Source organism: Peromyscus maniculatus, chromosome 11, assembly GCF_049852395.1.
Source record: "Peromyscus maniculatus bairdii isolate BWxNUB_F1_BW_parent chromosome 11, HU_Pman_BW_mat_3.1, whole genome shotgun sequence".
Lineage (NCBI taxonomy): Eukaryota > Metazoa > Chordata > Mammalia > Rodentia > Cricetidae > Peromyscus > Peromyscus maniculatus.
The window spans coordinates 48,864,972-48,892,111 of NC_134862.1; the positions used below are offsets into that span (position 1 = coordinate 48,864,972).

The following is a 27,140-nucleotide window of genomic DNA, read 5'->3' on the forward strand; positions in this document are numbered from 1 at the left end:
GTGGGGTGATCACATTCTGCTAGCTAATTATAATCTGACATAGTTTTTGGTAGTGAGCACACACAAAATTTACTCAGAAAATTGGAAACAAATATTAATTATCCTGAACTGTGGTAACCATGTTGTAAAGTAGTTCTCAGAAACCCTTCTTGATTAACATGCACCCTGTCCCTGTGTTCATCAGCATCCTTGCACTCCTACCCTGCTGCTAAGTAGTTCTTTAACAAAGCATCAATGCTACCTGCTTTACTTTATCATTAGCATTGACTATTGAGTATTTAAATTCAATATTAATTTTGCTAAGCATTTTATGGAGGCATTTTTTTTTGTCATGTCTCCAGACTAGGTTCTAATGGGTTGTATTTTCATTGACATTTGACTCATAAATTCCTCTGGGGCTTTGGTTCCACATCTGTGAGGTGAATTAAACTTTATTTTTAAGCCTCAGATACCCTTAGCCTCTTACATTTTGTAATACTCTGAAATAAACACATAGCTTAGACAGACGACAGTGGGCTCCATTTGGATTAATTCCTGTTTAGATAATAGATTTGGATGGAATCCCAGAAATAATTCCTCAAATCCACGATTTTGACATAACTATCTTTTTATATGTTGCAGCTTTATGAAGAGTGAAGCCATGTTTGAAGACTCTTGTCTTCATTTAATACTGTACTAATAAGGAAATTTTTCTTTGTGTATTATTTACTACTAAATCCAGTGGTTAAAAAAAAGTTCCTTTGTTTATATACTTTTCAAGGTTAGGATCATGACTGAGTTTAGCATGTTAAATCTCCAAATCATATATTCTGTGACTTCAAGGCCTCTCCATGATTATAGGCCCTTTGGACTGGCAGTGTAGGTTACTGTCAGGAAATCTGATTACTAGAAAAGGATCTCTAATTTATATAGTCATACTACACCCCCGAAAGAAAAGAAAAATTGGCTAAAGCAATTTCTAACTCATTTGGGGAAGAAAATGGTAAGGAAGACTTCAGCTGAAAATTTGCCCTTTATTACTCATCTAAAATCTTTCTTTCATAAGCTAATGTAAACATGTAAACATGTATTTACTCAACTTTTTTATATAACAAGTACCTGCCAATACCTAATAGAGTCCATTTTTTATTAATTCAGTTTGGTCTTAGACAGTTTCACACACACACACACACACACACACACACACACACACACACACACACACTGGCACTATCACAACAGCCCTCTTTCATCTGCCTGTCACCTAGGACCACCCCTTCTCTCCACAGTCCTCTCTCTCATGTTCACATCTGTCAAGTTTGTGACTCACTGAATTTAACCAGGGTCATTTTTATGATGATGAATTTGGAGCTATCTGTTGGAGCTCTCCCAAAACCCATCACTAGTGAGTAAAGAGTAGGTCCACAGGAGTCTCTTCCTCTTCAGGGCTGATTGTTTACAGGGCCAATATTGTGTGGGCCCAGTGCAGGAAACCATGTATTTCTTCAAAATGTGGGGAGGTGTCTGTATATTATAATGTCTACTATATATTTTCCTAAAACACCTCTATAAAGTACAGCATGGTGTATTTTTTATTTATTCTTCTCTCACATATTACATCCTGACTGCAGTTCCCTCTCCCCACCTCCCCCACCTCCTCTCCTCCAAGCCAAGCCTCCCCCACCCCACTTACTTCTCTGTCTCTGTTCAGAAAAGGACAGGCCTCCCACGAATATCGACCAAACCTAGTATATCAAATTACAGTAATACTAGGTACTTTCCTTTGTATTAATGCTGGATGAAGCAACCCAGTATAAGGAAAAGAATCCCAAAAGCAGGCGACAGAGTCAGACACAGCCCCTGCTCCCACTGTTAGGAGTCCCACAAGAAGACCAAGCTACAAAACTGTAACATACATGCAGATGGCATACGTTAGACCCATGCAAGCTCCCTGGTTGTTGGCTGAGTCTCTGTGGGCCCCTATGAGACAGGTTAGTTGATTCTGTGGGTTTTCTTGTGGTGTCCTTGACACCTCTGGCTCCCACAATCCTTCCTCCCCATCTTGTGCGGGATTCCCTGAGCTCCACCTTATGTTTGGCTGTGGGTCTCTGCATCTGCTTCCATCAGTTGCTGGATGAAGCCTCTCTGATGACAACTGGGCTAGTCACCACCTATGAGAATATCAGAATGTCATTAGGAATCATTTCATTGACTTTTACCCCCTTTTTTCTTTTGCCAGTCATATTGGGTTTTATCCTATCTAAGCTATCCAGTCTCTGGGTCCTGGCCTCCAGGCAGTGTCAAGGGTGGGCACCCTCTCATGGCATGGGTCTCAAGCTGGACCCATGTTTGTCCACTCCCACAATTTTTGTACCACCTTTACCCCAACACATCTTGCAGGCAGAACAAATTGTAGGGCAGTGATTTTGTGACTGGGTTGATGTTCCAGTCTGTGGTAATTTGAAAGAAAATGGTCCCCAAAAAGAAGTGGCACTATTAGGAAGTGTGGCCTTGTTGGAGTAGGTGTGGTCTTGTTGGAGGCAAAGTCTCATATATGCAAGGCAGCTTAGAGGCAGGCTGTAGAGAGACAGGAAGAAAAAAGGCAGAGGCAGAGGAGACGCAAGCCCACTGTCCAGGGAGCAGCATGTAATTGCACACAGGTAAAGCCACAGAATATGTAGTGACATAGATGAACAGAAATGGGCTGAGTTTAAATGTAAGAGCTAGTCAGTAATAAGCCTGAGCTAATGGCCAAGTAGTTATAACTAATATAAGCCTCTGTGTGTTTATTTGGGACCAAGCAGAATGCAGGCGGGAAAGATTTGTCCTGACCACAGCCCCGGGAGGGATACAGGAAAACTTCCAACTACATGCTTGCTTTTTTCATTGTATAATTTTAGCTTTTTGTTGTTGTTGTTGTTGTTGTTGTTGAAAATCAGGTATCCATAGGTGTGTTGATTTCTGTCTAGGTCTTTAATATGATTCCATTGATCCACATGTCTATTTCTATGCCAGTATCATGTGGTTTTTAATTACTTATAGCTCTGTAGTAGAACTTGAAAACAGGGATGGTGATATCTCCAGAAGTTCCTTTATTATACAGGATTGTTTTAGCCATGCTGAGTTTTTTTATTTTCCATATGAAGGTGAGTATTGTTCTTTCAAGGTGTATAAAGAATTGTGTTGGAATTTTGATGGGGATTGCATTGAATCTGTAGATTGCTTTTAATAAGATGGCCATTTTTACTATGTTAATCCTAGAGATCCATGAGGATGAGAGATCTTTCCATCTTTTGATATCTTCTTCAATTTCTTTCTTCAAAGACTTGAAGTTCTTGTCATATAGGTCTTTCACTTGCTTGGTTAGAATTATACCAAGGTATTTATGTTATTTGTGACTGTTGTGAACAGTGTTGTCTCCCTGATTTCGTTCTCAGCCCATTTATCATCTGTAACTGTTTATTGGCTATAGGAGTTCCCTGGTAGAATTTTTAGGGTCACTTCTATATACTATCATATCTTCTGCAAATAATGATTTTTTGGCTTCTTCCTCTCCAATTTATATCCCCTTGAGCTCCCTCAATTGTCTCATTGCTCTAGCTAAAACTGCTACATTGAATAGAGATGGAAAGTGCGGACAGCCTTGTCTGGTTCCTGATTTTAGTGGAATTGCTTTAAGTTTCTCTTCATTACATTTGATGTTGGCTATCAGCTTCCTGTATATTGCCTTTATGATGTTTCCTTGTGTCCTGTCAGTTTAGGTATAATGTGTATTCATTTTCATTGCATTCTGGAAAGTCTTTTATTTCTGTTTTGAACCATTTTTCATTCAGTAGAAAGTTGTTCAGTTTCCATGAGTTGGTACATTTTCTGTTGTTTCTGTTGAAATCTAGCGTAGTCAATGTTGGTCTGATAGCTGCAGGGAGTTATTTCAGTTTTCTTGTATCTGTTGAGACTTGCTTTGTGACAACTGAATCTGTGGTCAGTTTTGGAGAAGGTTCTATGAAGTTCTGAGAAGAAGGTATATTCTTTGTGTTTGGGTGAAATATTCGGTAGATATCTGTTAGGTCCATTTGGTTTTGCTCCAGTATTTTCCAGTTTAGTTTTTTGGAATTTTTTTTTTAATGACCTGTCTGTTGAAGTCTTCCCCTAAGGTGTCTTGAAAGAAAATGGCCCCCAAAGTAAGTGGCACTATTAGAAGGTGTGGCTTTGTTGGAGTGGGTATGGCCTTGTTGAGGTAGTTTATCTCTGTGGAGGTGGGCTTTGGGGTCTCATATATGCTCAAGCCTTGCCCAGTGAGATGGTTCACTTCCTGTCACCTGCTGATCAAGATGTGGGGCGCTCAGCTCCAGCACCATGTGATGATATGATGATGATAATGGATTAAAACTCTGATACTGTAAGTCACCACCTCAGATGTTTTTCTTTATAGGAGTTGACTTGGTCATGGTGTCTCTTCACAGCAATAGAAACTCTAATTGTGACACCCACTATCAGTGTGTAAAGGTCAATATGTGATTTAAGCTGTAGTAGCATTTCATTTACAAAAGTGGCTGCCCTTGTGTTTGGGGCATAGATATTAAGAATTGACATATCATCTTGGTAGATTTATTTTTCTTATTCTATTATGATCTCCCTAAGATTGAAAGCACAGCTGATTAAAATGTTTGCCTAGAGTTTCTTACACAGAATGTTACCCGGGGTCAGTTCTAAGTGAGTCAGAGGAAAATTTATCTGTAACATTTTCTTGCATATATGGTGAGTTCAGATCTAAAATATCCATAAACCAATGTGCTAAGTACTATTAAGGATAAACGGCAATTCTTAAATTGGTAAGGAAGATTACTATTTCATTAAAGAAAACTTCAGTATCATCTAAGAGGAAACAAAGTTACAGATAATGTTCACTAAATACATAAATAATTGCATTAAGCGAGAAAAAAAAATCCTGTGACCATTCAACTCCAATAAAATAGTGATTCCAGGGGCTGGAGAGATGGCTCAGAGGTTAAGAGCACTGACTGCTCTTCCAGAGGTCCTGAGTTCAGTTCTTTTCAGTCCCTCTCCTCTTAGCAGTTTTGGGTCTGTGCCATATAAAATTTCTTCTTTTGTTTGACTTTTTTTTTGAGTTATAGACTCTTTAATGGTATGGATTATGTATGGTTTATGTTTTAAGTACTTCTGTGTCCTAATATCTAATATATAACATGTCTTCAGTAGAAATGAAGAAACTAAAAGCTGTGGAGTAACTAGAATAGGAATGAAAATATAATGACAATTTTAGAACGTAACAAGTCTGTGAAGCTGAATATAATAGAACTCTTCAAAACTTGTACTGGTATAGTAGTATAAATTTGAAGTCACTTGTTCTGTAATGTGTTGAAAAGAATAATAGAAAGGCTGTGAGATTCTTAGCTTTTCATATTTTGTGACATGATCTTTTCCCCAGACTTGGTAAGCTGTCTGATAAAAGGGATGGGTCAGAAGCCAAATAACTTCCTTTTATGTTAACTAGAGATTTGCGGAGGTTTTTAAAAGCTTTTAACCTACACAATAAATTGTCATAACTCTCCATGTTTCCTTATTGACCTTTGTCATGCCAGCTATTCCTGGTATGTGATTTGCAGCTCAGAACAGCACATACATTACTAGCACTGTGGGTCTGTACTCTTGCAGCCTTAGGTGACTCAGGACATGTGTGTGAGTGCATGAGAGACAGTAACTGCACCAAGCATGTATTTGGCAGTGTTAAAAAGAATAAAACAGCAAATGAGGCAAAGGAAGATACTGACTTGGGTGCAGAAGAATTTGCAGGAGCAAGTAGCATATCAGGACAAAAGATACATTTTCAGCATCTTTTGCTGGATGACTTCAAGTAGCACTCAAAATGTACTCTCAGTCTTCCTCCATCAGAGTCTCAGAGAGTCTGTGAAATAGGCAACTTATTGAATCTTACATTCAAAATTACTAATTCAGATGCCTCCCTCTTTTAAAGCCCATTTCTAATGAAGTATCATTAGCAAGTGAGACTTGTGCTCTTAGAGACAGACAGTCACCTGAGTCTTCTCTCCATTCCACCATTCCACAGTGTAATGTGAATGTTCTCTGTATGCTAGGTAGGGTTCTGGGTGGGATTTCTCAGAAAGCAAAGTAGGAATGAAACTCTTTCATTCTTAAAGGGGAGGAGAGAGGCAGCAAAATTACTAAGTATGTAGAACTCTAAAAGTTGTAAGTACTGTGGAAAAATGAACAGAGCAGGACAAGACAGGGAAAATGGTACTAGCAGAAGTGAGGGTGGTAGGTATGTACACAAATGTTTACATACACACCCATGTGTGCATCATTGAAAATGGTATGGTCTGACCATACCTCCCCAGGTATGTGGTATTTAAGCAATGCTCTCTCTGTGGGGTAACCAAAGGCAGAAGTACAAAAGATTGAGGGTATTTGGTATAATCCAGCTGAGAACTGATAGAAATGGGTAATGGACAATGGAATTTATAATGAGACCTGGCCAGATGACACATCTGTGTTCATGAGGAGACCAGAAGTTATTCCAGAAGACTTAATATTAAATATTATAGAAAGCTCATCATATGCTTTCTGAGTCCAGAAACTGGACAGGACAGCTCATTTAACTGAGCTATGGGAGACTGTGACTAAAAATTTCATATAAAAATTATATTTCAGAAATGCTAAATTCAATGTGCTCATTAGATATAATGTAAGGTGTTGAGTAGGCAAACAGATAAACAAGGCACATGACAAAATTGGACTGGAGATAAAGAATTGGAGTTCATCACCAAATAGTGTTTTTATAGGCATCGGATTGGCAACCAAGTGGGTTGAGCAGAAGTCTAAGCAAAGTAGCAAAGAGGCAGGGGAGGAGCACATGAGCAGTGAGGTAGGCGGAAATAGGCAGAGAACTTGATTTCATAGGCGAGTAAAGAAGTCCAAGGGGAGCCAAACTGGCAGGTGTTCGTAATGTTAATAAAGAGTTGAATTGTGGCACATATACACAATGGAATACTACTCAGCAGAGAAAAACAATGACATCATGAGGTGTGCATGCAAAAGGATGGATCTAGAAAAAACCATCCTGAGTGAGGTAACCCAGACTCAGAAAGACAAATATGGTATATACTTACTCATAGGAAGATGCTAGATGTAGAACAAGGATGACTGAACTGCTACTCACATCACCAGTGAGGCTACCTGGAAAACGGGACCCCAAGAAAGACACGGAGAAATGGATAAGATCTACATGAACAGCCTGGACATGAGTGGGAGCAATGAAGGGCGAGGGGCGAGGGAAAGAGAGCGGGAGATCCTAGCTGGATCAAGAAAAGAGAGGGAGAACAAGGAATGCGAGACCATGGTAAATGAAGACCACATGAGAAAAGGAAGAAACAAGTACTAGAGAGGCCCATATGTATATACACCATGTATGTGCCTATTGCCCATCAAGTTCAGAAGAGGTCGAAAGACCCCCTGGAACTGGAAATGCATTTCTCTGTGAACCACCATGTGGGTGCTGGAAACCCAGGTCTTCTGCAAGGGACCTCTGCAAGGGTCCTCTGCAGTGGTTAAGTGAACTTAACCACTGAGCTATCTCTTTGGCGCCAAGATTTTAGTATATATTTTTCTCTTTTTTTCCTTTTATTGAAAATAGATTCTTTTAACACAGAGGGTATCCTGATTATAGTTTCTCCTCACAGATCCTCTCCACCTCCCCTCCCATCCCGATCTACTCACTCCCTTTCTATCTCTCATTAAAAAATAAAAGGCGTCTAAGCAATAATAATAAAATTTTAAAAAAGTAAAATATTGGCAAGTCAAAGGAAACTCTACTTCTCCACATTCTGGCACCCATTTCCTTCTCTCAGAGTTGCTGTCAGAAGGCTATCTGTGGTGCCTGTGAGCACACCAAAGCACATGCTAGCCTCAGGTTTTCTCAGTATCACAAGCTCCTGTGCCTCTTCTTAGTTGTCTCACCTGACTCCTACCCTAAACGTCTCCAGCTCATGGGCTTCTCCTCCCCCAGTTCCCTTACAACCCTGGTATTTTGGCTATGCTCACTGCCTTTTTGTCTTCTTCCCTTGGTGTCCTCTCTCTTACCCCTCTCTCTAATTTGCCCCCACTCTCTGTCTCAACCTCTCTTGCTCCCCCTCCCTCCACTCTCTCTTTCCTCTCATGGCCCAGTCCAGTCTGGGGGCCATGTTCAGTTTACTGTGTTCTGTCTGCTCTGGACTCTTCCCAGTGTCTCTGGCTGTACTCATATTTACAGTAAAAACCTTCCTCTCAATTGTACCTTGGAGTGGTTATGTCCTCAGTTTATAAAAATATAACAATATAAAACAAAAACTCTCACATCGAAGTTGGACAATACAAACCAAAAGAAGGAAAAGATTCCAAGAGAAGGAACAAGAAGCAGAGACCCACTCATTTGCATGTTCAGGAATCCCAATAAAAACATTAAACTGGAAGTCATAATGCATATGCAAAGGACCTGGTGCAGACCCATGCAGACACTGTGCATGTTGCGTCAGCCTCTGTGAGTTCATGTGAGCTTTGATCATGTTAACTTAGTCGGCCTTGTTTCCTTTGTCCTCCATCCCCTCTGGCTCTTATACTCCTTCTACTTCCTCTTCTGTGGAGTTCTCTGAGCTGTGAGGAAAGGTATTTGATAGAGACATCCCATTTAGGGCTGAGTGTTCCAAGGTTTCTCACTCACTGCATGTTGTCTGGCTGTGTGTCTCTGTATTGTTTCCATCCGCTGCAGCAGGAAGCTTCTCTGATGATGGCTGAGCAAGGCACTGATCTACGAGTATAGCAGAATGTTAATGGAAGTCATTTTATTGCTTTTTGTTTGTTTGTTAGGATCAGTACTAATTGGTTTTACCCTAGGTCCCTGGTCTGTCTAGTCTCAGGTTCTTTGTCACCCAAGCAGTGTTGGGTACAGAACCAGTCTTGCAGAGTGGGCCTAAGTCAAATCAGATACTGGTTAGTTACTGCTAACTTTGTGCCAGCATTACACCAGCATATCAACCATTGTTGATCCAAGAGTCTGTGCTGCGAGATGCAGATATCTGTAGTAGGAATTCAGCTGACAATGGCAAAATCGATTACCTGCGAGAGTCAAGAACTCAGGGAGTCTTGGTGATACTGGCTTTTGAATATATTAGCTGTGCTCTGCAGTGAATTTCTTGTGTGCTATTGTAGCTTTCTCATTTGATTCTTTTCCCAAGAATCAGTGTGATTGATCATTCACTGGGCACAGTTTCCCCTATACACTTTCGGGTATTTGGATAACATCCCCAGGCTTTTGCTCCCCCTTTTTAGCATTATACTCAGAAGTCTACCTTTCTGTAATTATTTCCATAAGCAATTATCTGGCCAGGGCCATCTGGATAAAAGCATTATTGGAGATACTTCTCAAATATCCAAGGACAGACTGCAGATAGATAAGTATTCAGACCATCTGCTAGTTTCCTGAAATAAGGTAAATATTCATACTGAGACAACCTCCAAGTCCAGGAGGATGTTAAGTACAAAGCTTTGTTTCTCATGCAAATTAAGCATAAACCCTCCTTTCTTCCATAGCCCAAGTGGTATCCCTAGTTCTAAAAGATTCCCCTTTTAACAATTAACTCAGAACAAAAGGGCTTTTATATACCAGGTGCATCAAGCTGTGACACAGGCTACCTAGCTACCAAGCACACTTCCCGGACCCTGTCAGAAAACAGCACAATCAAGATAAGCTGAGACAGTGGGAAGTTTTATTTTACTCATGACTTATAGACTTCTAACATTTTACCTAACCACTTCTAAGAATATAGTTTGAGCACATAAATTCCCTTTTTAGATCTCCTAACCAATTTTAGCCCTTAGTTGACCCCACCTCCTTTAATCACTTCCCTTTTGGGTTGTAAATGAAGCTGAGAATCACTGCTCTTTGTGTGGATCTTATCACATCTCTTTATGACCCTGAAAACCTCACATTGCATTGTCAAACTATTACTGCATATATAGATACACACACACACACACACACACACACACACACACACACATTGGTACCCCCACAGCACTGGCAGAATAAAGTGATTGGACTAAAGAGCATGGTGTGCTTAGATTCATTCCACATCCCTCAGATTAATTCTTCGATGCTGGTAGTGTCTCTTCTGGAACTCTGGGAGAATTCCCCTCAGGTACCTGGGGAGAATTCAATAAGTTTGTGGCTGGGGGAGTGTTTACATTTCTCTTCACAAAACCACCTTTTACTTATTTACTAAGGACTTTAGATACATTTTAAACACTATTTTTCTCCATCTCCCAAGGCCTTAGTTTTGCTAGATTAGTCATCTTGGTATTTGAGAGGTACCTGTAAAGGGGTTTTAGCAGGAGATAAAAGTTTGAAGTTTTCTTCCAGGGCAAACAAATTTGGATGTGTAGATAGATCTGTTTGCTTTGGGGCTTTAGTGTCTGTGGCCTGGATTCAGAATCAGGATGGCCACATGAGCACCAAAGAACACCACCTTTGCCTCCTCCTTGATCTGTTGTCTTAGTCACTGTTCTATTCTGTGAAGAGACACCGTGACCACAGCAACTCTTATTAAAGAAAACATTTAACTGGGGCTGGCTTACAGGTCCAGATGTTTAGTCCATTATTGTCCTGGCGAGGAGCATGGCAGCATGTAGACAGGCAGTGGAGCAGTAGCTGAGAACTACGTCCTCATCTGTAGGCAGAGAGAGAGAGAGAGAGAGAGAGAGAGACTGCCATGGGCTTTTGAAACCTCAGAGCCCACCCCAAGCAACACACTTTCTCCAACTAGGCCACTAGTAATCTTTCTAATCCTATCAAAGAGTTCCAGATCCTGCTGACTAAGCATTCAACTGTATGAGCCTGTGGATGCCATTCTTACTCAGACCACCATACTTGATAAATAACTGCACCAGTAACTGCTATCCCTAGCACAAAGATTTTTTTTTATGATTTTTCTCCCAAATCAAATGCTATATTTTAAATATTAAAATCACAAAATATAATTATTGACAGCCTTATAATTTTGATAGATGGATTACAATATTACAATTAAATATTTCTGTACTGTGTAGACACGAGATGCAATGGAATGTTGATAATGACTTGTTTTTGGAGTTTTTGAATTGTTCTGGAAATCCCCCACGTGGGAAGTTCAGTAGCATGCATGTTCCTCCAGAGCTGCTCAGCTTGATGGGTCACCTTCATTGCAAGTGTAGTCTGGGGATCTGACCAGAACAATACTTGGAGAAAAAAAAATGTTTGGGAAAAAGTTTGCCAGGGTGTCTAATTTCTTAAATGTATTACATTTTCAACTAATTGTGTATTATATTTTGAAACTCAATTTATTTCTGAATTATTTTATTTTTTAGATTATAATATATTCCATCATTTTCCCTCCCTCTAAACCTTCCCCAATACTCACCTTGTTCTTTTACAAATTTATGTCCTCTTTTTTTTCATGCTGGATTTTCATGAATTACACAACATGCTGAAGTGACTTTAAAGCAGTGCTTTCTTTAAACCAGTTTCCTATAAAACAATTGTGCAAAGATTTAAAAAGTGTAGACATATTTTAAGGATATCAGCATCAAAAGAAGGCCAGGACACTCTGCTGCTGCTTAAGACTGTTTATCTCATAACCTGCCTCACTATCTCATGCCATGCCATGAGAGTTAACAAAATCTAGCTCTTGTTGTTACTGTGGATTTAGAATAGCAATTGTTCATGTTATTCATGGTCTCCCTTGTCCTGAGAACTGTGTAGTGCTTCTCTCAGCTTGTAAGCATGGGTGGGTGTGCCTGTTGGTGTGTATGCAGTCCAGAGGTTGACTTTGGATATTGTTCCTCTAAAACCAACTAACTTCCTTTGATCATGTTGTTGTTGTTGTCATCGTCGTTAGTGGTGGTGATGTTGTGTGTGCACTTGTGGGTGCAGGTTTTTGTTTTCCTTTTCTCTTTGATTTTTTGAGACAGGGTTTCTTTGTGCATCCTTGGCTGTCCTAGAACTCACTCTGTAGACCAGGCTGGTCTCAAACTCAGAGAGATCCACCTGCCTCTGCCTCGGGAGTGCTGGCATGTGGATTTTTAAAAACACTTTTCTCACCAAGCTGTCTCCTTAGCCCATGTCAATTTAGAGTGTCATCTTAAAACAGACTTTCTGATTGTATTACAAGTATACTCACTCCTTATTTCATGCTGTGTCTGTCACTACTGTTGACAGTGTTACTTGTCATTCATTACTTGCAGTTAAAAAATAAACCAAAACAAACCAAAAGCAGTTCTTTCAAAACTGTCTTCCAGTTATCTGAAAATACTTATTTGCTAAATGATATAGTCAGTGTAACTCAAACAATGGATTATGGACTCATCTTTTCAACAGAAATCAGTTCTTTTTCTTTTCTTTAAGTTCATTGTTGTAGGTGGTAGTACCTAAAACTGTTCCTACTTTTGCATACTGTGACCCTGCAGAGATAGCAGTGGGGAGACCATGAGCCACATCAAGTCAGGAAGAAGGAAGAGCTGCTATTGAAATACACATTAATAAAGGAGTTCTGGCAGCTGTCACATTCAGCACTCCTTTCTGTTAATACCACTTTCCATCCACACCTACTGTCAGTACCTGTACATCGGGATCTGTAGTGTGTGTGTGTGTTTGTGTGTGTGAACATCCACTCTCTCTGTGTACTTTAAGAAGTGTCCTATACATCGAGATCTGTAATTGTGTGTGTGTGTGTGTGTGTGTGTGTGTGTGTGTGTGAACATCCACTCTCTCTGTGTACTTTAAGAAGTGTCCTGTACATCGGGATCTGTAGTGTGTGTGTGTGTGTGTGTGTGTGTGTGTGTGTGTGTGTGTGTGTGTGTGTGTGAACATCCACTCTCTCTGTGTACTTTGAGAAGTGTCCGATTGTTGCTGGCAGGATGTTTGCAGAGTCAGTGATAGCACACGACATTTTAGCAAGTGATTAATTTCTGTGGCGCCTCAACTCACTAGTTTAGTTATATAAACTAGTTACTCATGCTCAGAAGTTCACAATTCCTAGATAGTTTTGGGAGTCTCTTTTCTGACTCAAACTATTCCACTCATTTAATCAAATAAATGGATTCTGTCCCATAAACAAAAAGGCAAACCTTTTAAAAAGTCTTACACTTTTAATCTTTTAGAACAAATTAAGTCCTTTAAAAGGATGCCTTAGTGGGTTCTCCTTGCCAGTAATGTATTGCGTTAAATTTATCATTTTCCTTTAACCCTATACTTTAAAGGATGATTCTTAGTCCATGGAATTAGATCACTTTAATTTGATTTATATTGTGTTAAAACATATGCAAGTGAAATTTTAAATGTGTCTTTAACTGTCTTATTTTCAAATTAATCACTTATTGTATACAGTGAAGACACCAACATCATATTACTGACTTTGATCCCAAGATAAAGCATTGATTCTGAATATAGATGTAATTATTTAGCTTTAAATTCAAGTGAAAATGTATAACCTTTAACACTTTTGAATATTTTTATCCCTTTAGCTGCATTCCATTTAAACTGTGTGTCTGGGTCCATTTGCGTAGCTCAGTAGCAGAACAAGATACTTGTGTTTCCAACTAGCAGCAAACTTAGGCAATAATTATAACTGTATGCCAAGCATTTTTGCAATACCCTGGTATTGAAGATGCATACATGGGCAACACAATAGCCTGTTTCTCAAGAAACTCACAGTTGATTAAGATTGGAAACACACTGCTAATAGGGATAAAAACTTTATTACATAGCATTTTCCCTGAGTATTATGTTAATTAGCTCTCTCAAAACTTAGTAAGGTTTAATTGTTGGAAAAACAGACTTGGTAAGAAGTAGCCAAAGATTATAAAGCTGGTTGTACAGCAGAATTTCGATGCTGGCTTTCACATGCCTGCTCTGTACATCTACACCACAGGAAACCTTCTGCATGCTATACTTACGAATGCATAAAATGGGTAATCTTTGGTCTCTGTTTTCATGGGATTAGAAGATGTTAAGAATAACCCAAGATGTACAAAAGCCAAGACTGCTGTTTTAGGCTGTGTCTGTTAAGACCTGTCATCACACACTTCTGAAAAAAAAAAAAATGACCACACTTCATTTTGAACATCATGTATTTATTTGCTGTTGTTCTTTAATTTTCTCTGTAAAAGGTTTTTTTGAAAGTTGTATATTATAGCTGGGAAAATCTACAGTATTATTGTGAAGTGTTACCTGAAGAATACTGTATTGCTCTGTGCAACTCCTCTCAATGAATTTCCTGTTTTACCCCTACAAATAGAATAATTGTATACTCTGTGAGATTTTTTTTTTTTAAGACAGGCTACTTAATTTTAATTCCATTAAAATTTAAATTTCTCTGGGCGATGGTGGTGGTGCTGGTGCTGGTGCATGCCTTTAATCCCAGCACTCAAGAGGCAGAGGCAGGTAGATCTCTGTGAGTTCAAGACCGGACTGGTCTACAAATTGAGATCCAGGACAGCCAGAGCTACATAGAGAAACCCTATCTGAAAAAAACAAAACAAACAAACAAATTTAAATTTCTAGAATTAAAATCAGAATGAATATTAAAACCCAGTGTTATCATTTACATCTTTAAAAAAGCATCTAAAATATTTCATGATATACTCTTTCATGAAAGATACAGGGGAGCCTTAGAGACCCTTCACTGCTTTATTAGCACAACAAACTATAAATAAACAAGCAGAATTAAACAAATGGCAGCAATATGTATTTAATTATGTTACTGATATTCTCCCACACTGGTCATATGTAAACATCTGCAGTGTTTTTCGATACTGTCAATACTTGAAGGGCCCCATATCCTTACTGCCTTCACTTGAACAAATGTGCACTGTCCAGGGAAACTGCATCTTGAAAAGGTTATTCAGGGGCCTGCGGAGGTTCTATGCACTTCTTACTCCAGTTTCCTCTTCAAGAACACTGAGAACTATTATTTAAAGGGACTTTGAACAAGCCATAGCAATATGTGTTTTCCTTGATGTTTAAACTAATAATCCTAAGTCTGATCCTTCAACCAACAATTACTTGTCATGTCATGAAAATTGTATTTATTTTACTATTGAATGCTTGGAATTTCTTGGTACTCAGTTATCTTTAAGGGCATCATAGTTTAGGCAAGGAATATTTTTTGGTGAGCATTGATGTTATCAGGGTGATATTGGAGGATACTGACTGGACTGCAAGCTCCTATCTACTGCTGAACTTGATCATTAGTACAGTGAGAGTCTGTGCTAAGCACGTGTGGCTGAACTGATAAATGGCTGGTCACCAAGGGGCTACTCTTTGCACTGTTTGAGAGTGTTCTCTCTTTGTGTGTGTGTGTGTGTGTGTGTGTGTGTGTGTGTGTGTGTGTGTGTGTGTGTGTGTGTGTGTACAGCACATATATGCATATTTCTGTGGCAAAATGTGCTGTTAGTATTTTTATGAGTAACATTTTAAAATTTTTATGTTTGAGATTGTAATATAATTACATTCCTCCCTTCCCTTTTCTCCTTCCAAATCCTCCTATATACCCATACCCACTCTCCTTCAAATTCATGGCTTCTTTTTTCACTGTTACTGCATGTGCATATATATATGTGTATACATATATATACTCACAAATATAATAGGCTCAGTCCTTATAATGTTACTTGTATGAATGTGTCTTAGTTAGGGTTTCTATTGCTGTGAAGAAACGCCATGACCACAGCAGCTTTTATAAAGGAAAACATTTCATTATGACTGGCTTACAGTTTCAGAGGTTTAGTCTGTTACCATCCTGTTGGCTTACAGGCAGGAATAGTGCTGAAGAGGTAACTGAGAGTTCTACATCTTGATTCACAGGCAACAGGACGTGAACTGTGTTCCACACTGCGTATAGCTTGAGCATATGAGATCTCAAAGCCCACCCCCACAGTGACACACCTCCTCTAACAAGACCACACCTACTCCAACAAGGCTACCCCTCCCAATAGTGCCACTCTCTATAGGCCAAGCATTCAAACTCAGGAGGCTATGGGGGAAGGCATACCTATTCCAACCACCACCACAGAATGTTTTCAGGGTTGACCTTTTGGCACTGAACAAACAATTGGTGTGTTCATCCCTCGAGAAGACCACCTTTCCTACTCCCAGCTTTACTCAGATGCCTAAAGTTCTTTGTGTATAATTGGGACTTCTTGAGCTTCTCCCCATCTGCTATGGCATCACCATTGTTGTCATTTTTGTTGAGCTCGTGTTTGGGCAGTCATGTCAGTGACACTTTATAGGTGTGGCTTCTGATATTACTACGAAACACAGTCTCACAGTAAACTCATTGATGCTCTGACTCTTAAATCTTTATGCCCCCACCTTCTGCAATATTCTGTGAGCCTTAGATGTGGGACTTGTTTTGTCAATGTATCTGTTGGGACTGGTCTCCACAACTCTTCATTTTGTTTGGTTATAGTTTCTGTAGTGGTCTCCATCTGTTGCAAAAGAGAAGTTTCCTTAAAGAGGGGTGAGAACTATGCCTATCTATGGGTATAAGGACAAATGTTTGTAGATATTGTTAGAATTATGCTGGTTTAGTAAATTCGTTGTTGTAGATTCTCCTCCAATAACGGTGACTTTATGAGCACTGGTAGTTACCTAGGTTTCCAGTATTAGGCATGGTTTCCCTCCTATTTAGTGGATCTTAACAGTTAGAGAGCGGTTGTTTACATGGTATGCATGCCAGTAGTACCCCTCATTGTGCCCTGCTGGTTGTTGATGTGGTTCATAGGCATCATAGCTGGGCAGGACTGTTGGTTGCCTCTCTCCTTTGGAAGCTTGCATGGTGTCCTCTGACACTGTTAGAGCTGGTCCTCAGGGAAGAGGCATTCAAGTCAGTTCCAGCTCGGGGGTCTCGTGGCCCTGTGTCTGAAGTGCTTGGTGTCTTCAGCAGTAGGGACTTACCTTCCACCTTTGGGGGCCACGAAAGGCAATTTTTTTAATTTAAATTTTTTTCTTTTCATTTTACACACCAACCACAGTTCCCTCTCCCTCTCCTTCTCCCATCCTCCCCACCCCCATCCACTCCTCAGAGGGGGTAAGGCCTCTCTTGGGGGGGTCAACAAAGTCTAGCATACCAAGTTGAGGCAGGACTAAGCCCCTCCCCCCTGCATCAAGACTGAGCAAGGTATCTAATAGGCTGTATGTTTTGGGAGTCTCTTGCACAGCCCTGGCCAACAACTCAAAAGATGCTTCTCATGACTGCTATTATGGTTTTTGTTATGTGGTCTTTGACTCTTGGAGGGAACATTGTCAGCCAAAATGGGAAAAGTTTATTAAAACTATGTATGTGTATCTATTCACACAATTACATGTATATGGTTTTCTTTTAAGTAAATTGTTAATAGTATGATTCCTGTGGCTGTTGTAGACATCCTTATTTTTATTTTATCCATTTCCCCCATTTTTCTGTACTTATCAGTAATTTTTATTGTTATAAAACCTATGAAAAAATTAACACTTGAAACTTTTACATTTCAGTTTATTGATGGTCGACTGGCAAAGCTTAATGCAGGAAGGGGTTTCTCCGATATATTCGAAGAAGAGATCACTGCAGGGGGCTTCTCTGGAGGTGAGGACAATTTTGAGTGTGGTTATCCACTTTCTAGACAACATCTGATTTTTATGCCTGTTCTTGAGTATGAGTATCCATTTTTTAGACAATGTCTGATTTTGTGCCTGTTTTTGAGTATGAGTATTCATTTTCTAGACATCTGATTTTTGTGCCTGGCTCTGATACCTGTATTTTTATAAACAATCATTTTCTCCTAAACACACAATGTCTTATATACAATTTCCATCTTATATGAGCTGTGCTATGGGTTTATTTTCATGATCAAGGCAGGAAGGTAAATCGCATAATTTGGTAGTTATTTGGCTCCAATAACCTTAGTATTATTGAAAATAAACAACAGAATTACACTTAATTTATAGTCTTTACTCTTTCCCACCAAATAGTGGTTTCTTCTAGAAAGTGGTGAGTGATGGCTATGATTGAGTCTGAATTTGGAACTGAGACTCTGGTTAAAGTAGTGTACTGCAGTGTGGTGCAGCAGAAAGTGCTGGAATTCCTCACGCATAGTTCCTGTTTCAGGGAGTGTTATGTGGGAATCTTTACAATTTTTGCAGACTACTGTAGGATTAGCAAAGTTTTAGCTTTACCATTCCAAAAATAGAATGCCCTGCAAATGTAAATACCCAGGCAAAGAATGATTTATGAGTTGACACATTGTCGGCAGATGTACTATGCAGTGCTGGCATGCAGAGAATTTTCCGTGAGTCCTCTAGTGTTTCAGTGGTGCTTTGAAGCAGGATTGCTGAGCACACTGCTCTGTATTTGTGAGACCCACGTGAACACCGTATCTTCTCTCTCTCTGCTGGTGTGTTATTTTGACCTTTCTGTTGGTTTGCTTCCATAGTCAGGTTTTTAGTCTATGTTTGAATAAATAATTACTAGAATTGAGAAGATAAAAAGTAATAAGTACATGTCTTCAAGTTTCACACCTTGACTTTACCCTAAAATTATACTCATTGTCAGCCATAAAGCACAGAAATAAACGGATGAAGAGAGTTTGTTCATTCACAAGACAGCAGATGAGCTTGGCGGCCATAGGACTTCCCCTGGCAGAACTCCAGCACCTCACAGATTCACTGATCTTGGGAAAGTTACTTTGTCTGACTCAGCACGAGAGCTAAATGTGGCTTCTTTCAGCTCCCTCTCCTCAGCTCACGGGCAGAAATTTAGCTTCAATGGAACTTTTGTGTTAAAATGACGCTTTTTCACTTTTCAACTCAGACAAGCAAAATATTGTCAGCTTATGGACAAATTGCTTGAGGCATCTACTCAGTATTTACATAACTGCTGTCTCATTATCTCTATGACCCGTGGGGCTGGTAGCTTTTGTAGAATTGAAGGTGACATCTTGTGACAGTAATGGGGTAGAGCTGTGATCCTTTTGTACACTTAAATTCTGTAGTGATAACTGCTAGTCCAAAAACTGAAGAAATAAAGGAGAATTCAAGGCTGCCACTAGTAGATAAGGGTAGCTAATTCATTTTATTTTTATTATTTCTTAACTAAGATCTGTAGTTCTTAAAAGAAGAACAAGAAGATATATATGATCTTGGTCAGCATCTGACTTAGTGATCTACTTAATTCTATTTAATTTATTGGTTTTTATTATAATTAAAATGATTTCCAGCTCCCATGTTCTAATCTGAGGGAGCAAATGCTTATCCAAGAGGAAAATCCATTTCCATATTTATTAATTTGAGTGAACAAGAAAGCATTTTTAAAAATTATGCCAGTCAGGTGTTATTTTTATTTGTATTTTAAATTATCTTAAAATACATAGATATTGTTCTTAGAAAAAAATAATACTTGATTTATTCGGATTTGAAATAGAAAAGATAAACAATAGGAGTTAGTCACTTTTTTTAATTTGGTGTTACTTAGCAAAGACATTGTACCCCTTTATAAGGCAACTCTATTTAATCTTTTATGTTTAAATATGTTTTACGTATTTTCTATGGTACGGTTCCCTGTGGCATTCCCAGAAGCCTTCAGTGTTAGTTACCCCTCCCCATGCTCCTCCTCTCCTGCTCTCCAGTTCACCCCCCACTTAACCCTTCCCCTCCATCATTCCCTTTTCCTTCTTCTTACTGCCTGTGTTCTACCCCGTTCCCACACCGTGACATCCACCCATCCAGCCCTTCCTGCTTTCCTGACTTGTGTTCTTTCCACAGCCCTGGGTTTGAAACTAGACAGAGGAAGTCCCTGAAGAACTTGGTCTGTCTGTTTGTTATTAAGCACTCCCAGAGGTGGCGTTTCAGAGTTGAAGAAACAATGAGCCAGGTTTTAAAATCCCTGACTCTTAGTTTGTTGGTTGCTAATGGAATTCGTCCAGGGGCCTCATCCATGGGGTGGCCCTGCACTCGAGAGGTCCAGGCCACAGCCAGAGACCTTATTTTTCTCATGGCACTGCCTGCTTTGCACATGTTCCAGGAGAGAATGCAGCTCAGACTACGTACAGTAGGAGAAAACATCTCATGACCTATAAGAGCTGAATATGAACGTAACCTTCTAATTTTAAGTAAGACGTTTAACTTCCTCCTGTAAGTGCTATGATTTTGCCACAACTGTTTTCTTTGTAATTGATACATTAGCATTTTTTCCTGGGTTGACAATTATTCTTGAGTCTTCAGTTGTTACCATATTATCCTATTTTTCTTCCACTTTCTTGAATTCATTTTGGGGAAATAAACACCGTTGGTTATAATTGTAAATAATGCACAGCTCCTAAAGACTGGTTTCCATGCGGTCGTTTGTGAAGAACGAGTAGTAGATAATGAACTGGTGAGAGTATGGTACACACTGTGGTTCTAGCACGTGGGAGGTGAGGCAGCAGGACTGGGAGCCAAAGGCCCTTCTCAGTTTGTAATGAATTTGAGATCAGCTTGGGTTAGATGAGACCCTGCCTCAAAAGCTTAAAAAAAAGTAAAGATAATCTGGATGAAAGATAGGATTTTTTTTGCTAATTAATTAAACTTTATTTGAAAAATAAGGTGGTAGGATAACTTGAATTTTTTTCACCGTTTTACAAGGGAAATATGTATCTGAATCTGTAGGGTCAGCCATACTGTTGGTTGACCCAGGATTTTCTTCTCCAAGAAAAAAGAGCAAATGCAGCAAGAGATCTTTATTATAATCTGTAATAAAAGCAAACCAAACTTTTTTTTTTAAGTTAGGGAGAGATTTGAAGGATAAAATTAATCCAGAACCAGACATTTTTCAGTGCCCAATTTTTCTTAATGCTTCAGACATAGCAGGAACCTAATGTGATTTAATTGCTATCAATTGACGGAATCAGCCTAATGATCAAAGTTATTTATTTGGGGGTTAACTCACAAGACAGAAATAAGGGATTGTAGCAGGATCCTGGAAAGGTGAGGCAAGGTCCAAGTTGTTTTCTGGCGAGCTCTGCCTTGGTCAGTCTCAGCATCCACAATCCAGGAGGTAGAGAGAACACATACGTGCATCCCTGGTCTTAAGGGTCCCTGGTGGCCACGCCCAAGGGGCAGGTCCTTAGCAGCTACCTGCTGCCTCACTGGGGTAGTGCTTCAGGGCCTGGCACAGACAACCACCCACTACAGGAAACTGCTAGGCTGAGACCACAGTGTCAGTTTTGAGCTGAGCCCCGCTACACCAGGGGGGCAGCTGTTCTAGCACTGGTTCTTAGCAGCAAGGTGATGGCAGTTTTTACATTTATTTATCAGTTGTACTTGTGTGTACGTGTATGCATGCCCCTACATATGTATAGGTCAGAGGATAGCTTGCTTGATTCAGTGCTCACCTACTACTGTGTGGGTTCTGGGGATCAAACTTGACTCATCAGTCTTAGCTATAAGCAGGCTGGTGCCTTTAACATCTCTCTTGCCCTTGGTATATTTTCTTTTTAAAACAGAGATACAACCACATAAAAAGACTGCTGTATCTTGAGGGGCTTTTTGTGCAACAGTGACTGAGTAGCCATTGAGACTTTATTTTTAATAATGACTTTTACCCATATAATTTTTGAGATTATTTAAGCATTGCAAAAAATTAAGAAGGTAGTTTAAAATCTAGCTGTAATAAGTTGGTTTGAAAGACTATCAGATGTGTGTTTCTAAGTCTTTTGGGGGAAGCGGTTATTTGTTTGTTTGTTTGTTTGTTTGTTTATTTATTTATTTATTTATTTATTTATTTATTTATTTATTTATTTATTTGTATGAGTGTTTTGGCTACGTGTGTGTGTGTGCACCACATTCATGTTTGGTGCCTATAGAGGCCAGAAGAGGGTGCTAGATCCCTGGATCTAGAGTTATAGACAGTTGTGAGTCACCATGTGGGTGCTGGGAGTTGATCCTGTGTAGATGTAACCAACCGTCTTATTAAATAAGAAACACAGAAACAATGTAAAAGAGAGAGCCGAGAAGTCAGAGCTCAGAGCTAAAATCTCACCCTTCCTCCTGCTGTCCCAGCTTCGCGAAAAGAGACCTACTTCCTGTCGGTTCGTTTTTTTATAGTATGTTGTTCTGCCTTCTCATTGGTTGTAAACCCAAACACATGACTGCCTCGTCACTGTCTGAATGTACAGCCCCCTAGGTCTTAAAGGCATATGTCTCCAATGCTGACTGTATCCCTGAACACACAGAGATCTTATGGGATTAAAGGCGTGTGCCACCACCGCCACACTCTTGCTATGGCTCTAATAGCTCTGACCCTGAACACACAGATATCTTATGGGATTAAAGGCGTGTGCCACCACCGCCACACTCTTGCTATGGCTCTAATAGCTCTGACCCCCAGACAACTTTATTTATTAACATACAATCAAAATAATAATTCAGTACAATTAGATTACCACCACATTTCCCCTTTTCTATTTTAATAAAAAGAAAAAAAGCAAAAGGTTATAACTAACAAAAGAAAAACTATATACAAAAGTACAATAACTATATACAATATATACAAGTAATAAATACCTAAACAGGTATTTGACAAATCAGAGAAAATAATTCCATTATCTATCCTATTTTGGTAATTCCAAGATGTATCTAATGTACTTTCTATCCTAATTAATTTTCAACTATAACTAACTAATCTTCAACCATAACTAACTAATCTTCAACTCCCTCAGAGACCCAAGAAGGGAATAATATTAGCTAACAAAAATAAAAAACAGGAAGTGCATGCAAGCAACTTCCAAAAAAATTGTGAGTTGACAGAAACAGCCAGCTGCCTGGGCAGTCACCTGAGGTTTCTCCGCAGTGTTGGGGCATCATCTTCAGCCTATAGGCTTAGTGTATCTGACAGACTCATTTGTGAAGTAGGATGTACACAAGGTCAACAGTTCAACCTCACATTGGTTGAGAGCAGTCCATGTACCAGAAACACCTGAATTCCACTAGTGTCCTGTCATGATTCAGGATTTTAATTTCTGGAAATTGTTGACAGTTTTTTAATTCAGCTGTCCATTCTTCTTGGCTGTGTATATATGGCTTCATCTCAGCATCCCCTTCTTCTCCACATCCCTCTATTAAATGCCAGTCTACTTTTGAGAGGCGTGAGCTTTCAGCTGCTGTTCCATTGTACAACAGAATCCATCGGCCCTCTGCCTGTTAAGCTGCCTTCGAAGAAAAGGGCACCGTACCTTTTCCGGATGCGAAGGCCACTTCAGGGATGGGGCCATATTGTCCTGGCCTCAGAAGATGCCTTTTGATAAAGCCATAACCACACTTGTTTTGACAAGAATCAGTAGTCCCTTGTTTCGTGATCTGTCTGTCCATTTTGTCCTGTTGATTCGAGGATACTTTGTTGTCCAGTGGCTAACTTTTGCCAGAATGAAAGTTGACTCCATATGCAGTTTCTTCAATGCCCATATTTTCTCCAAAGTAGATTGGTACTGCCAGGAGCCGACATGTCTCAAAAAAGAAAAATTTTCTAAGTTATTAAAACATTTTAAATGCCATATTCTGTAGATCTCTGAAGGGTTTGAAGATGACCTGTCTAAAACATCTCTGCTCAATTTTTAAAACATATCTAATATGACTACAAGTTCTATTGTAATGTCTAACTACTAACTTTCATTTCTTTATATCCTAATAGTTGATAATAATAACATTCAAGGATCAGAAATTTGCATTACATTGTTAAATGAATGGTATAAATACAATTAGAAATATACATATAGCATTTTCTAACAATATCAGTTTCAAATTTGTATACAATATAAAACAATTCAATCCAATGTAAAGTATTTAAAACTAGTAATTGTCTTTTTCTTTTCTTTCTTTTTTTCTTTTTCTTTCTTTCTTTTTTTTTTTTTTTAAACAAGAACCTTAAATCTAATCTCCTTTGCTTAGCCTTTTTCCTAACCCTTGACAATAACTTGTAACCAACCCTCCTAAATACTGAAAATTATCCCAGACCCAAAACCCATTAAAAAGACCAAAAAACCACCCGCCCCACACCACCTCTTTGGGAATGTGGGCGTCGTATTCTTAAATTTGCTTCCTGCTGGGTATGGGCGAAGTTTTCTTTATCCTGAAAGAAAAATTTTAGGTTAATTGTCAAATTCTAGGAGAGGTAACTATATCCTTCATTATCCAGTCTGTGTATAATGCCAAAGTTCAGCGTTTATCTCAAGTCCTTATTCAAGTAGTCTTTGAGACTGGATCATCTCAGCTAGTCATCTCAAATTTGCTCTGAGCACCTTGTAGTTCAAAGCTGATCTATGGATGATGTTTGTCAGCTTAATGATATTATTATTGTCCACGTGGAATTGTTGTTGTTGTGGGGCCCCATCTTCTTTCTGGAGACTTCAGTTGATGTTAGGCCTGGCCATGATTTCACCGTTTCATTCTGTTTCTTGGGATAGATGATTTGTCCCTTTTCTTCAGGTGTCTCATTTGTCCAGTGTTCTTCAGATTCCTTAACCTTCATTCTCCTACAAGACAAAAACAAAAACCTTTCCCCAAGACTAATTTTGGGGATGTTTCCTTTTGACAAGTTATTATCTGATTAAATGAAAAGGCATGTGTTATTGATACAAGTTAGTTTAAATTGGATGTTCATGCTGGTTGATGAACTATCACCGCCTCTAATTAAGAGGTCTCTCTTGTTCAAATCGAACCTTTATCAATTTTGACGGTACCCACAGCTTATCTTCTCCTGTAGAAACAAAAGCAAAACCTCATCCCCAATGTAATACATACCCTGGTTTCCATTCTGAGGTCAGCACATCCTTAAAGTATATAGGCTAATTTAATTCTGTAGTTTTTTCTATTATCCAATGTCTCTCTGCACCTGTTGTTCCTTTCTCATTGGCATTCAGAAAATTCAAAGTTAGAAGAGCATTATGCAGTCTATTTCTGGGGGTTTTTGTTACCCATTTCTGTTTATTTAGCATATCCTTTAGAGTTCTGTTTGATCTTTCTATAACTGCTTGACCTGTAGGATTATGTGGTATGCCTGTAATATGCTTTATATTGTAATAAGCAAAAAACTGTTTCATTTTAACAGAGACATATGATGGAGCATTGTCAGTTTTGATTTGTGCAGGTATACCCATGATGGCCATAACTTCTAGCAAATGAGTGATTACAGAATCAGCTTTTTCAGAACTCAAAGCAGTTGCCCATTGAAATCCTGAATAAGTATCGATAGTGTGGTGTACATATTTCAATTTTCCAAATTCTGCAAAGTGAAACACGTCCATCTGCCAGATTTCATTTCTCTGAGTACCCTTTGGGTTACATCCTGCTGGTAATGGCGTTTGATTGTAGAAGGAACAAGTAGGACATTTCTTTACTATTTCTTTGGCTTGTTGCCAGGTTATGGAAAAATCCTTTTTTAAACCTTTACTATTGACGTGATATTTTTTATGAAATTCTGAGGCCTCCAGCACATTTCCTATCAATAATTTATCAATCTCATCATTGCCTTGTGCTAGAGGGCCTGGCAGACCAGTATGGGATCGAATGTGAGTTATATATAAAGGATGATTCCTTTTCCTGATTGTATCTTGTAATTGAATAAATAGTGAAGTTAATTCTGAAGCATCAGGGATAAATTCTGCAGTCTCAATATGTAACACCACTCTTTCAGCATACTGAGAGTCAGTTACTATGTTGAGAGGTTCTGAAAAATCCATTAATACCAACAGAATAGCATACAATTCTGATTTTTGAACTGAATTATACGGACTTTGAACCACTTTACTTAAATTTTCTGATTTGTAACCTGCCTTTCCTTCTTTGTTGGCATCTGTATAAAATGTACGAACTCCAGATATGGGTTTTTGCCGTACAATTCGAGGCAAGATCCAATCAGCTCTCTTTATAAGATCAATTCTATTGCTTTTGGGATATTTGCTGTTAATTTCTCCCAAAAAATTACTGCAAGCTCTTTGCCAAGGTTCACTTTCTGTCCATAATTTTTCAATGTCCTCCTTAGTTAATGGTACGACAATTTCTGCTGGGTCTATGCCTGCTAATTGACGAAGTCTCAGTTTTCCTTTGTAAATCAAGTCAGAGATTTTTTCCACATAAGTTTTTAATTTTTTATTTGGTTTATTTGGTAAAAATATCCATTCCAATATAATATCTTCCCTCTGCATTAATATTCCAGTAGGAGAACGCCTAGAAGGTAAAATAACCAAAATGCAATCCAGCTTTGGATCAATACGATTCACGTGTCCTTCATGCACTTTCTTTTCTACCAAGGCTAATTCTTTCTCAGCTTCAGGTGATAATTCTCTTGGACTATTTAAGTCCTTGTCACCTTCTAAGGTTTTGAACAAATTAGTCAGTTCATCATTTTTTACCCCAACAATAGTTCGTAGATGAGAAATATCTCCAAATAATCTTTGAAAGTCATTAAGAGTCTGTAGTCTATCTCTCCGAATTTGCACCTTTTGGGGTCTAATTTTTTGTAGCTCTATTTTATATCCTAAATAATTAATAGAATCTCCTCTTTGTATCTTTTCAGGAGCAATTTGTAATCCCCAGCAAGGCAAAATTTTCTTTACTTCTTCAAATATTATTTCTAAAGTATCTGCATTTGAGTCAGCTAGTAAAATATCATCCATATAATGATAAATTATAGATTTAGGAAATTTTTTACGTATCACTTCCAATGGTTGCTGTACAAAATATTGGCACAGAGTTGGGCTATTCAACATTCCCTGTGGGAGGACCCTCCATTGAAATCTTTTAACCGGTTGAGAATTATTATAAGTAGGCACTGTAAAAGCAAATCTTTCTCTGTCTTTTTCTTGTAAGGGTATTGAAAAGAAACAGTCTTTTAAATCAATAACTATGAGAGGCCATCCTTTTGGTAACAGAGTAGGCAAAGGCATCCCAGATTGTAGAGAGCCCATTGGCTGAATTACTTTGTTAATTGCTCTAAGGTCTGTTACCATTCTCCATTTACCAGATTTCTTTTTAATAACAAATACAGGAGAATTCCAAGGGCTGGTTGATTCTTCAATATGCTGAGCATTTAACTGTTCTTCTACCAGCT

General features: G+C 38.9%; 1 protein-coding gene across 4 annotated transcripts in view; it reads left to right on the forward strand.

Annotated features, from left to right (window-relative positions):
- Positions 1 to 27,140, forward strand: part of Dennd1b (DENN domain containing 1B) — a 218,205-nt gene that overhangs the window by 157,324 nt on the left and 33,741 nt on the right. For all 4 annotated transcript variants that reach the window (XM_076547525.1, XM_076547526.1, XM_076547527.1 and 1 more), the window contains one exon: positions 17,558 to 17,648. In XM_076547525.1, coding sequence (XP_076403640.1) covers positions 17,558 to 17,648 — 91 coding nt within the window. The remainder of the gene's footprint in view (positions 1 to 17,557; positions 17,649 to 27,140) is intronic.